Source organism: Budorcas taxicolor, chromosome 1, assembly GCF_023091745.1.
Source record: "Budorcas taxicolor isolate Tak-1 chromosome 1, Takin1.1, whole genome shotgun sequence".
Taxonomy (NCBI): domain Eukaryota; kingdom Metazoa; phylum Chordata; class Mammalia; order Artiodactyla; family Bovidae; genus Budorcas; species Budorcas taxicolor.
Window position 1 is genome coordinate 142,078,465 of NC_068910.1, and position 13,221 is coordinate 142,091,685.

At 38.1% G+C, this 13,221-nt stretch overlaps 1 protein-coding gene across 5 annotated transcripts in view; it reads right to left on the bottom strand.

Annotated features, from left to right (window-relative positions):
- TP63 (tumor protein p63) overlaps positions 1-13,221 on the bottom strand; it is a 261,935-nt gene that overhangs the window by 161,455 nt on the left and 87,259 nt on the right. For 3 of the 5 annotated variants that reach the window (XM_052645369.1, XM_052645303.1, XM_052645246.1), the window contains exons 2-3: positions 1,854-1,982; positions 947-1,079 (exon numbers count right to left, since the gene is read on the bottom strand). In XM_052645369.1, coding sequence (XP_052501329.1) covers positions 947-1,079; positions 1,854-1,982 — 262 coding nt within the window. Of the gene's footprint in view, positions 1-946; positions 1,080-1,234; positions 1,287-1,853; positions 1,983-13,221 lie in introns of those variants that run through there. The other 2 variants (XM_052645439.1, XM_052645446.1) reach the window with 2 other exon arrangements.

Genomic DNA, 13,221 nt, shown 5'->3' on the forward strand with positions numbered 1-13,221 from the left:
TTCTATTTTTCCACAGATTTTTGTTTGCTTTTATACAGGAAAAGCAGTAGGGCTTGTGGGATGAATGAATGATTTTAAAAAAGAAAACACACCAGTTGGCATAATGGATTGCACAAATACAAGAAAGTTCACCTAAGTACCTCAGTAAAATGTTTTACTATCCTTAACCTGTATACTCCTTAGCTGCCAGGGAGGTGTGTATATGTAAGTTCTTACCATTTTATAACTGTGATTTAAGGTCATGAGTGACCCAGTGGTGAAGTTAAAAGAAAAATAGACAGCCTATTTTAGATACTAGCTTCTTTCCTCTTCCTCTATTACCAGGTACTTGAATCTGTGTATTTGTGTAGAATTTACTTCATCCTCCTTCATTTAAAAAGGATAATTCTACAAGAAAGGCAGTTTGCCATAGAAGAAAGTGCTTTGGATACAATTCAGGACTTGACTTTGGTTCTGTCTCCACCAGCTGTGAAACACTGGGAGGAGCAATTAGAATGGCATTCTATCATGTATACTATCATGTAAGAATTGAATCGCTAGTCTATGTCTGACGCAGGATACAGCATGCTTGGGGCTGGTGCATGGGGATGACCCACAGAGATGTTATGGGGAGGGAGGTGGGAGGGGGGTTCATGTTTGGGAACACATGTAAGAATTAAAGATTTTAAAATTAAAAAAATAAAAAACTTTAAAAAAAAAAAAAAAGAATGCAAGGAATTAACTCCAATCCCCTTCTCCACACCAATGGAAACATATACATTACGCAGAGATGAGGCAGACTCAGAACCCACAGCTCTTAATTCTTTCTCTGCTGACCAAAATGACTCTCTTTCCAATGGCCTTGACCATTCAGAGTCACCTGCTCTTTTATGTGACATGGAAGAGGTATAACAGAGAAGTGGATAGCATGGCCCACAGATTTATAGGGGAAGCCCATGCCACTCACCCACATGGGGTCACTCAGGTCCGAGTCCTGCATGCGAATACAGTCCATGCTAATCTCAATCTTGTTTGTTGCACCATTTTCTGATGGTTCATCCACAAAGTTCAAGTCAATGGGCTGAACTGAACAGATGGGTCTGCCATAAAGGAAAACAAAAGTGTGTTAGGTGTGGAAAGGGACTAACACACACTCATTCAGTTGGTAACAATGAGCTCTTATTGCTTTAAAGTTGGCAAAGCTCATTGGTTGGAGTCAGAAACTCTCATCATGAATTCTGGCTCAAATACTTACCAGATGTAAAACCTCTGGCATTCCAAATCTAAGCTCCATTTGTAAAGTAAAAATCACTGCCCTCATCAAAGAATCACTAGGTGGAACACAGAATAGAAGGAACGAGTCAGAGATGTATTCTAATCGTATGGGTTCCCAATACTCTGGTATTGTTTCATCTTTCCCTTAATTTACTTAGGTGCCCCAGCCTAATCTTAAGGAGATAATTATCCTTTTCCTAGCAAGGTATAATGAACAATAAAGTGTTTTACTTTCTCAGAGATTATTTACAATATAAAAGTATATGAGAGTCTTTAACCCAAAGGAATGAATTTGACTATCAGAGAGTCATTGGGGAAATTATTTTGGGTTAGGTAGGTGAGTCCTTCTGATCCTCCAAAATTATACCACCTTGGAACAATAATGATTTTCTGGTGTTGAAAACTGAATAAATCTGTGCTGAATTTTGAACACACAGATGCTATTGGAGAGAATAATTTTTTCCCAATAATATCACCTGATTTTTATTGATTCTAAAAACATGCCTTCATAAGCAGTACTTCGACTGCTTATAGGTACTACCACTACCTATTTATAACAATTCACGTAAAACAGCTTTTTTTGCTTATTTGATACTTACTGTTCCAGAAAATCCCAGATGTGCTGGAAAACCTCTGGACTGAGGAATTCATTTGTCTGTGTGCTCTGGGACATAGTGGATCGGTAATAACTTTCTTTCCAAGAGAAATGGGCTGGGGTTTCTACAAACCTTGAAAGGATAAAAAATGAAACTAGGGTTACAGTTTCTATATTAATGAGACAATATTAAAATTAAAACATAGTCAATCAAAAAGTTGAGTGAGTGAAGTTTCAAAAACATGTAGGTATACACAGCCAATTTTACAAGTTAAGCAACTGGTATCTCTTTAGGCAGTGGCAAGGATCCCATTTTGCCATTAAAATCAGGCAATCGAGTCTTCTATCAAAGCTCTATTTCTTAACTAGAAAAGTTACACTCTGCAGCTTCACTACCCAAAATCTACATTCTGCAGATTTCAAAAAGAAAATAAACATTCCCTCACTAAGCCTGACAGTGAGTCTAACCTATTATTAAGCCCATTTCACAAATGTCTTAGTTGATTATCTGCCCATTCAGCCTCCAGCAAGTAAAAAGAAAAATCAGAAAATAAAAATGAGTTTAGAAATCTTAAATTTTACCCTCAGCATAATCACCCCTCTCATAACTACCGTCTTAGCATCAGGCCCAGGGACAATAAATTCAAACTTTTGAATTCAATTTTTTTTTTATCACCAGTTACACTTCTTAATGTATACGTGGGTGGTTTTTAATTGGAGTGTAGAATTATATGTCAGACCAAGGGATAAGCAAACATCTGAATACACCACAAATGAATGGTATTTCTATTTGCTTCATTTTGTTATAGGGTCCTCAAGTTTGCTTTTACTCAAAAAAAAAAAAAAAGAAAGAAAGAAAACTTGATCCTTATACATGTGAAGGAAAACATCAGCTTTCTCAGGTGATATAGTCTCCAAATCTGCATTCTATCTGCATATCTCACCTTAAACATATATGATTCATTGTGATTATCAGTAGACTAATTTTACTCCGGGATGAACTTAGCTAAGGTCTTAATCATTACTGTTTGTATAATAAAGAGTTGAAGAAATAGTAGGATAGTCAATCATCTTAAATTGCAAATGAATGCTTTAAGTCTAGTTATATAGCAGAAGATAATAAGATTAGTTGATGGTTTTCAAGCTTACAGAGAGGCACATTCATTTACTAAAGTCAGATATACAGAGAACATCTATTATTTGTCAGGAAATTAATGGGCACTGGAAATAAAAGTAAATAAGACTGTTTCACCCACTAAAAGGTCCTGGTAAAGAAGTTAAAACAGGGGGGAAATCTCTAATAAATGTGATAAAATGTGCATAACACTGTAAAAGTACAACGATGACATACACCATCACATCTGATAGATCAAGGAAAAAGCCTTAAATGATGAGAAGAAATTAGTCAGGCCAGATAAGGACTAAAGTTATAGAGTGAGCAGTATGTGACTCTATTAGCCTAGCATAAAAATTTGGGGCCGCGAATGCCAGGAGATAAAGGTGGAAAGCAACATGTTGTGACATGTTGTTTCAAAAGCTTAAATTCTTCTGGTGAGTGTTGAAGAATTTTGTGAGATATTTTTAAGCAAACTTTATATTTTGAAATAATTATAGTCACATACAGTTATAATAAAAAATAAAGAGCATATCCATGTACCAGTTACCCAATTTTCCCCAATGGGAAGTAACATCTTACAAAACTGTCATATAATATCACAACTAGAATATTGACATTGATATGATCTTATTCAGAAATTCTAATATTATTGTACTTTCCTTTGTATCTATGTGTGTGTATTCATTTATATACAAGTTTTTTTAATCACATACATAGGTTAATATAGCCATCTCTATAGTATTAAAGGATTTGAAGCATGAGTTTGACACAGAATATGTCTTACATTGATCAATCTGAAAGTTGTATGGAGGAAGGATTTATAGCTTATCGGTTTATGGACAAAGTTATTTATGAGGTTGTTGTATAAGTCCAGATAAGACAGCAGGATGATAGAAGTGAGGGTGGAGAAGGTGGGGATAATTTTAATAATTAGTGAAAAGGTTAAATCAGATATTGTTTATATTACTGATGGAAGAAGAAGCAATAGCAGAGGCAAAGATGACTTCAAGTTTCCAACCTTACTGAACTCAGTGGTTGATGATTCCATTAACTAAACCAATGAATACAGTTGGAATATCTGGCTTGGAAGGAAAGGAGAGATGATGAGTTCCATCTTAGCATGTTAAGTTTGAGGTACCAACGGGATATATTAAAAGTGTAGCACACAGTTGAATAAACCTTAAACTTATGGGAGAGAAACAGGCCAGAAGTTTAGAAACAGAAATCCTCATCATAGGGTGAAAATAATCCATGAGAACAGATGCAGTAACATAGGCAGAGCAGGTACAATGAGTAAGAAAGTTGACCTGATGGAGGTGGAAATAAGAGTGGCTATGAAAGTTTACAATGTTCCTCATGGGCCCATCCAGAAAATCTGTCTATAATTAGAAGAGCATCTGAAAATCCAATATCTTTACATCAAAAGAGTACATTCATTTTTTTTTTAAATTTCTTTTGGGGAAAGAATCCAAACTTGGTTTATATACTCCCAACTAGTCAGTAGAAAAGAAGTTAAGTTTAATAAATCTAATACTGACTGAGAGTTAAGATTTCACCCACAGGTGACACTTTTGAATATGTTTATGTTCCTTCAAATAAGACAGAAGGGGAAGGAAGTGGAGAAAATAAAAACAACTCCTAAGCAGTGAAAGAAATGGAGGTAAACAAATGTATGAATTATTCAAACTCCAAAATGTAAATAAACTGTCATATGGATTATCCTGTACATGGACCCACAAGCACATCCCTAATATCCAAACACTTTAACACCACGATTGGTATCCTGACAGCCAGGTGAGTACTAGAAGGTAAACCCAGCAGCACAGAGAAGATTCTCAGTGATGTTCAGTGTGACATTTAATATGAAAATTAGTACAAGTTTTTTCTTAAAGGTGGCAGAAATGTAGATATAGTTTCTAAGAGACTGACAGTTAACATAACCTAGATCTTAAATAATAGACAGTATGGGGCTGACTCAAAAAGAAGAAAGGCGCATAGACGGAAGTTAGACACTGTCACTCCCCTCTGAAGCAGAGAGAAAAAATATCATTGACTCCATAGTCGCTTAGGATTTCTACTGCTTTTACTATTTCTACATGGAAGTTCTGGATTATCTCATGCTTACTCTGATATTCCTTTGTTTCATATTTTCCCTTTAGTTTCTCTTTGATTTCTAAAAAGACCTTCCCTGTATCTCTGATGTTACAGCTAACCAGCTCCATCCCCTTGAAAATGCCCCTCAGTTGTGTGAGCTTCGGTTTTCTTGAATGTTACATAAAGAGCATCATCTCTACTCTGCTGGCTTTCAAACACCTGCCCAGTCCTCAGTGCTCTCCAGCCCACAGCGGATTTCCTGGTTGCTTATTTGAAATACAATTTTTCTTTAAATATTCTTGGCCTCTTGTTGCATCTCGCAAATGCTAGCTTTTTACTTGTGTAACAAATATGACAAAGAATTTTAAATAATTGAAGACTAAGCCTCCTCCTTGAAAGAAAAGTTATGACCAACCTAGACAGCATATTCAAAAGCAGAGACATTACTTTGCTGACTAAGGTCCATCTAGTCAAGGCTATGGTTTTTCCTGTGGTCATGTATGGATGTGAGAGTTGGACTGTGAAGAAGGCTGAGCACCAAAGAATTGATGCTTTTAAACTGTGGTGTTGGAGAAGATGCTTGAGAGTCCCTTGGACTGCAAGGAGATCCAACCAGTCCATTCTGAAGGAGATCAGCCCTGGGATTTCTTTGGAAGGAATGATACTAAAGCTGAAACTCCAGTACTTTGGCCACCTCATGAGAAGAGTTGACTCATTGGAAAAGACTCTGATGCTGGGAGGGGGTGGGGGCAGGAGGAGAAGGGGACGACCAAGGATGAGATGGCTGGATGGCATCACGGAGTCGATGGACATGAGTCTGAGTGAACTCCGGTAGTTGGTGATGGACAGGGAGGTCTGGCGTGCTGTGATTCATGGGATCGCAAAGAGTCGGACACGACTGAGCGACTGAACTGAACTGAAGCCTAGATCTCTCAACTTTTCAGTTTGATAGTTCCTTGAGGTTAGAGTGGAATGAACATGGGTATTGGAATAAGACAGACTTGGATTCAAATCTCAGTTTTCCTATTGACATTCTATGAAGCCATGGCCATGCTACTTACTATTTTTGTACCACACATTTTTCAGCTATGCTTCCTTCACAGAGTGGTTGAAGGCCTTACTTGAAAGGTTTACCTATAGAAAATGTGTTATACGTTTTTGTTTACACAAGCAATGATTGTATTTACAGAATCAATACACTGATTCTATTAGATTAAATACTATATAATTTGTATCCAGACAATACTTACTGAACTAAGCTACCTAAATAGTGTATTTGAAAGGTCTGTTAAAGTTGCAAAAGTGTCACACAGACATATTGATAATTGCATTAAACTGGAATCATCCCTCATTTCAATTCAGTTCAAATCTTGCATTCTGTATCTGTATCCTTGGACCAAATCAACACCTCTATCACCTCTCACTTTCTTCTAGGTCATCTTTGTCTCAGGCTTGCAACATTAAATTGGGCGCTTCCTCCCTCACAGCCTCAAGCATCAAGAGGGCTTTATTTAAAATGATGAGTGTGGGGTGTGGTATAGATTGGTGGTTATCAAATTATTTCATGAAACCCTAGGTGCCTCAGCATACTCATATATATAAAGAAATGGCCATATCAGTAGATCTCCAGAAACATACTTGTCCTTAATACAATGAAGTTTGACTTTTGTCTGTTTTCCATGTATTAGGGCTCTGAGCAAGATTTCATTGAAGAAAGGATTCTGTTTAAAAAAAAAAAAATCAATTGTCTAGGTTTAAGGATCTCCAGGGTCTCTCTTCTGCAAACCCAGTATTGATTTCCATTTGTGAATAAACATGCAACATATTTTTCAGAGAAAGGAAGGGAAGTGATCATCTGGTATCAGGAAGAATGAAGTAATTCCTACCTATCTTCCAATGTTTTGCCTTTGGGTGAAATCTTTGTATTAATTCAGGGCTTCCCTGGTGGCTCAATGATAAAGAATCTGCCTGCCAATCAATTCTGGAGATGCGGGTTCAATCCCTGGGTTTTGATTGGCCTCAGGAGCAGTCCAAATCACAAAATTTCTTTTGTATTTTTAGTTCAGAAACATTCCCCTGCTTTCAGTTTACTCTGCTATTATCATTATTAATTCTCATGCTTAATTTTAAGGATGCTGAAGAGCACCTTGATGTCTTCTAGTAAACTGCCTCTTTATTGAACCCAATAGTGTCCAAGAGCCCTGGAGGAGTAAATTTATTCAAATACTTGAGGTAAACTCATTTCCTGGAAGCCACCTGCATAATCTAAAGCAGGCCCATTAAGAACTTTTTTTTGGAAGGAAATATTTTCTTTTCAACTTCATTTTGAAAAATGACCAGTCTGTTCCTTCTCTTAAAGTTAAACCCATCTTCCAGCTTCACTTTTGACAAACAGGCTTGAATGGATAAGGGGAAAGGGTGGGAGAGATAATTTAGGAGTTTGGGATTAACATACATACACTACTACATATAAAATAGATAACCGCCAAAAGGACCTACTGTATAGCATGCCCCAACCCCCAAATTCTCTCATTAGAGTTAGTGTATCTAATGCCAATTCACCAGTTTTTAACTCTGAGGTGATCTTCCCTCTCTTAAGTACTGAATCTTCTAAGACGCATATTTTGTGCCCTTCTTTTAATCATAGGCATTTGCTGCCTTAAAGGTAAGTTTTCTCTGATTTATAGATCTAAATCTTTTCTTATACTACCAATTCCCACTGAACTTTCTTCCTACCTTCATTTCACTTGTCAGAATTCTCTTCTAACCTGCATATGATCATCAGTCTTTCCCAGACAGCATTTTTATCAGGTCACTTTTCCCTGACTCAGAATTTGCAGTCACTCATCTTTGTGCCCTAGACAAAATCTAATCAGCTCTGGCCCATCATTCTCTTTGTTCTTTTGAGAAGACCCTCTTCTCTAAAATATTCAGCTAGCTGCATTCTACATCTTGCTTGTTTTCAGCCAAGAATCTTTTCAGATCATGATCTCTTGTATTCCACTATCTTCCCACAAGCTTTATTATTTACATTTACCAACATTCAGTAGAAAACTCAGCTCAGAAGGGCTACTGCAACAGACTGAATGTGTTTATCCCAAAATCCGTATGTTGAAACTTATTGGAGGTGAGGTCTTGGGAGGTAATTAGGTAATGATGGTAAAGTCCTCATGAATGGGGTTAATTCCCTTAAAAAGAGGCTCCACAGAGTTCTCTTGCCCCTTTCACTACATGGTGAAGTTAGCAGTCTGTGAACAAGGAAGTGAGACCACATCAGACATCAAACCTGCTGGTGCCTTGATCTTGGACTTACCAGATCCCAGAACTGTGAGAAATGAATTTCTGTTGTTGATAAGCCATTTGGTGGTATTTTGTTATAGCTGCTGGACGGGTTAAGCCAGTGACAATATCTTTTTTTTGTTGTTTGAGTTCATTTCCTCAATTTGGCAAACTTCAAGTACTCTTTCCTTAGTTAATTCTTTTATAATTTACTAATGTTGAAATGGCATTGCCCCAGTTAACAAGTAAGGAACTGGAAGTCAAGAACCATGATATTAATTTCCTGGTTCTTTACAACACAGAGTTGTAGAACAACAATAACAATGACAACAAAAAAATTGGAAAGGACTTTATTTCTCAGCATCTATACTTTCTATAAATGAGGCTTCACAGGGGTTTTATTGACAGTCCCATATGAGTATAAAGGTCTAGAAGGACTGTGGGGAAATTGAATCAGAGGAATTTTCTTAATATTGAGGAATGCACTACATTGAATTTAGACAAATAAATTCAATAAAATCATTCTATGAACTTCTATATATTTTTTTCAATCACTTATCTGCAACTGTATTATATATTTATTGGCCTACTGACAGTTCTCCATCAGAATACAAAGTCACTGGGAGCAACCATTGCTTTGTTCGCTTCTACATCCCCAGAACCTATTACAGCATCTGGAAATATAGGCTTCCACTGCTTTCTGAAAATATCTCACTCCTATGAAACCTTTCATAAGGTTTCATAAGCAAAGAATATCCTTTCCTTTCTGAAAGTTCTTGTTATGCCACTTCACCATTACTAAAGAACTAGGTTAGTATTGGTTTCCATGAAAGAAATCTAAAGACTTTTTTGTTTTGCTTTTAAGAAAAAAGCTATAGGGACTTTCCTGGTGGTCCAGTGGCTAAAACTCCATGCTCCCAATGCCAGGGGCCCACATTCAGTCCCTGGTCAGGGAACTAGACCCTGCATGCTGCAACAAAGACCCAGAGTAGACAAATAAATTAACAACCAAAAATATTTTTAAGAAAATAAAAAAGTCATTGCCATACTGATGTAGGTATTTTTGTACCCCTCGCCTACCACTTCCCCCAAATTCCTAATATTTCAATGTTGGTTAATGCCTTAGCTCTATTTGAGAGATTTGAGAAAATTATAGTTATGAATGAGTAAGAAACTTCACATTATAGTCTCCCAAGACAGAAAATTGCATGAATATGTTTTTGTATCCCTATAAGTACCAGAATTCCAGATGAATGAATGAATGACCTTGGTTCATGCAAGCTAGCATAGTTAGTATACAAATACAAATCAGATTGACTCTGAAGTCTTCACTCTTTATGACAAATCACAAAGATTTCTAAAGGAGGGAAGTGGATGTTTTGTAGCAATACAAGAGACAGAAAAAAAATTAAAACCAAGAATGAAAACAAAGAGACGAGTATATCCTCAGAAGCCCCTGAGGACTTTGCTGTAATGATACAACCCAGTGAATAAGGTTTTCAGTGGTAATTCTGAGTCATCAAGCATTTTCATGGCACATACCTTCTCTGTTTGGTCTGACTCTTATGACCCCATGGACTGTTGCCTGCCAGGCTCCTCTGTCCATGGGATTATCCTGGCAAGAATACTGGAGTGGGTTGCCATTTCCTTCTCCAGGGCACCTTCCCAACCCAGGAATCAAACCCAGGTCTCTTGCATTGCAAGCAGATTCTTCACCAACTGAGCTATGAGGGAAGCCCTGTTCTTGGTTTAGAAGGACAGCAGAGTATGTATGCCTCATTTTCAGAAATATCTACATTACAATATAAAAAGGAAAAGATGCTATTTAAACAGTTTATCTAAAAAAATGTACCTACATGGAATGACATATTTTCTAAGGGATCCTTGTAGATGAGTTTTGTTTTTTGCTAAATCATTATGGCCCTTTGTGGTTCCTGTCTGATCAGGATCACATCTTTTGTTAGAGTCTAGTTTTTTATTTAGTTTCCATTGAGTGGTTGGTTGTTCGAGATAAGAACATCATTTATTTCAGTGTTTAGATTTTGTGGCTTCACAGTATAGCAGAGCATCTGGTACAAGGGTGGGGTGGGGGCCAAGTCAGTACTTACTGAAGTAAGTTTTTGGAAAGTTGGAGTAAAAATAGCAATGCCAATATCTAGAGCAGAAATAATGGTTAATATTTGATTGCATCTATGGGCAAGGTACTCTGCAACATACTTGGCATATATTAATTTTCATAATATCATGTAAATACCAATATTACCCCATTTTCCAGATAAGAAAACTGAAACCTAGTCATGCTTTTCCTCAAGATCACATGGTAACTGGGAAGATGGCAACTCAACAGGTATTAAGGATTTGACCTCAGAGGCTCTATTCTGTTATTTACAAAGTCAGTCATTTGGGGAAAGTTATTCAGCCTCTCTAAGCCTCTCAATTTCCATATCTGTCACAGTGAAAAGAGAAGAGTACCTATCTCTTATGGAGAGGGAAAGCCTCGGATACTGATTATAGGAGGTTATTCCACTTCCCCAAAATGGAAGTAAGTGCCAAACTTCACTGTTCTACAGGTCTGTATTTGGAAAACACAAGAGTCCCTGTCCATACCTCCAAGAGATTCTAGTTCAGATAATCTGGAGTGAGGTCCAGGAATCTACACTTTAACAAAACTGCACATGAAAACACACAGCTCTGCAATTCACCTGAAATCTATTCCGCTGCAGTTGTTATCAAAAATAGAGCACCTTGAGAAATCTGCATTTTCTCCAAATCTGAATCCTTAAATGGGTATTATGACAGTCTTATTCACTAGGATTTTTTTATCACTTGAGTAAAACAGTATGGTATAATAATTATAATTACTGTTATAGAACACATATCACATGTTAGGCATTGTTCTAAATGTTTTACAGAGAGCAATGCTTATAATCTACCCAATTACCAATAATAAAGTGGACTATCATTATCCTCATTTTAGAGATGAGGGAACTGAGGCACACAGACAACTAGTAAGTTCCCCCAAAGATGCACACTTGATAAGAGAGGCAGCAGGCTCTGCAGGCTGTGCTATTTACCATTACACTGTGAGGACTCTACCAGGACAGAGGTCAAAAACTCAGCTTATAGGTGATCTTGGGCAAGTCTCTGACCCTCTATGGGATTTACAGTCCTCCTCTGTGAAGTGAGGAGGCTGACACTGATGACCTCTAAGGTCCTCTGGGTCCAAAATTATATTATTCATTCTGCAGGAGGCTTTTGACCTCGTTATCTGACAGACCAAGGCCTTAGAAATTCTGACTGTAAAACACTGCCACTTCTAGAACTGTCCCATTATTATCTCTACTTTACCTGTTAATTCAAAAAAACTTCCTTCTGAGTAATCTGTCCTTTGCCATTCCTTCTTGCTGAGGAAACCAAATATTCTTCAGCCCAGAGCCTGTAGATCTGTCTTTACAGTTTCCTTCGAAATCCTAAAGCCTTTGCTTAATCAGGCTAGCAGAGTGCTTCCACCTGAGTCCATTCGAACCTCATTACCCTCCCCAATAGGCCTCTAGCCTCTTGCTCTTTTTTCCTCTACTCTTGAGCAATGGCCCTCTTCTGGCCTAATTCATCCTCAGTAACATCTCTCCAAACTGTCCACCTTACCTCTCCACTTGTGTGCTGTTAGCCTATTCAAGGCTGAATCTTTCAGCCTTGTATTTCAGTCCTGTATTTCGCAAACTTGTTTACACAATAGAAGACATGAGATGCTCAAAATATAGATGGATGGGCACTCCTGCAAACCAATTAAACCCAAATTCGGAAGAGTGGAATCTGGCTAGGAGTACTATTTAAAAATTCAAGAGTTCCACAAGAGCTGCTAACAGGAGGCATTGGTTAAGAACCATTGGCGTCTAGCTCCAGGGATTCAACAGTGGGGAAAATAAGCAAATCATAATCACCTGGGCTGCTGGCTGACCCAGACTCCTAGAGAGGGAAGTCTGGGCATGCAAAGCAAACAAGGGGACAGCCTACAGGAGGTACAGAGAAACTCCTTCATGAAGCAAAGTTCTAGCTGAACCTCTAAAGCAAAATGGTTCACTATGCTTTCCTGTCATCCATCTTCACAGAATAACCCAAAGCTCCTATTGCATCTTCCTCCAAGTTAACATTTCTAATCATGAAGAGCAATCCAGAGGAAAAAGCACTCAAGGGTAATATGCATATTCTTTTTGTTGCTGTAGACTAACTGGCTGGGTAAGTTTGGGGGAAACCCCTTTTTCTTGCAAGTCTTGATTTTCCCCCATATGTAAAGGAAGGTTATTGGATTACTAGATAATCACCCAGCTTCCTTCCTATTTTATTATTCTACTGTTTTAAGGCCCCAACCCTAGTGTTCCTTGACTATTTTACAACCAGGCCCAGTTTTGCTACATTCAGCTGACAGCAGACTTCGACACAGAGCTATTTCTGACCCTTGGGGAAGACTGCCCATTGCAAGTCAATGACAGGGCTGCAAAGACTTTGTGCCTCAAGTTCCCTCACTATGGAAAGAATCACTGCTGCCCCAACTGTAGTTCAGGCCTCCCCTCCAGAAAGTTTCCTTCTCTGTGCTCTCTGATGGCATCCCCATCTGATAACAATCACCTCCTTTGCTTCTGGGCCTCCCACTTCCTATAGACAGCCTGCCTTCATGAATGTGACTTGGAGAGACCAACCTTGTCTATGGACAGGCCCTTTCTCTCCCCCTGCAGCTGCCCAGACCTACTTAGAAGGTGGTTACAGAGTGTGGCGGTTTTGCCAGGTGAGCCTTTGACATTTGCTTGCTTTGTCTTAGTGTGAGAGGGCCAAGTCTATGAGGAGGTGCTGCAATGGTGAATATGAAGCAGAGAAGTGGTAGCTG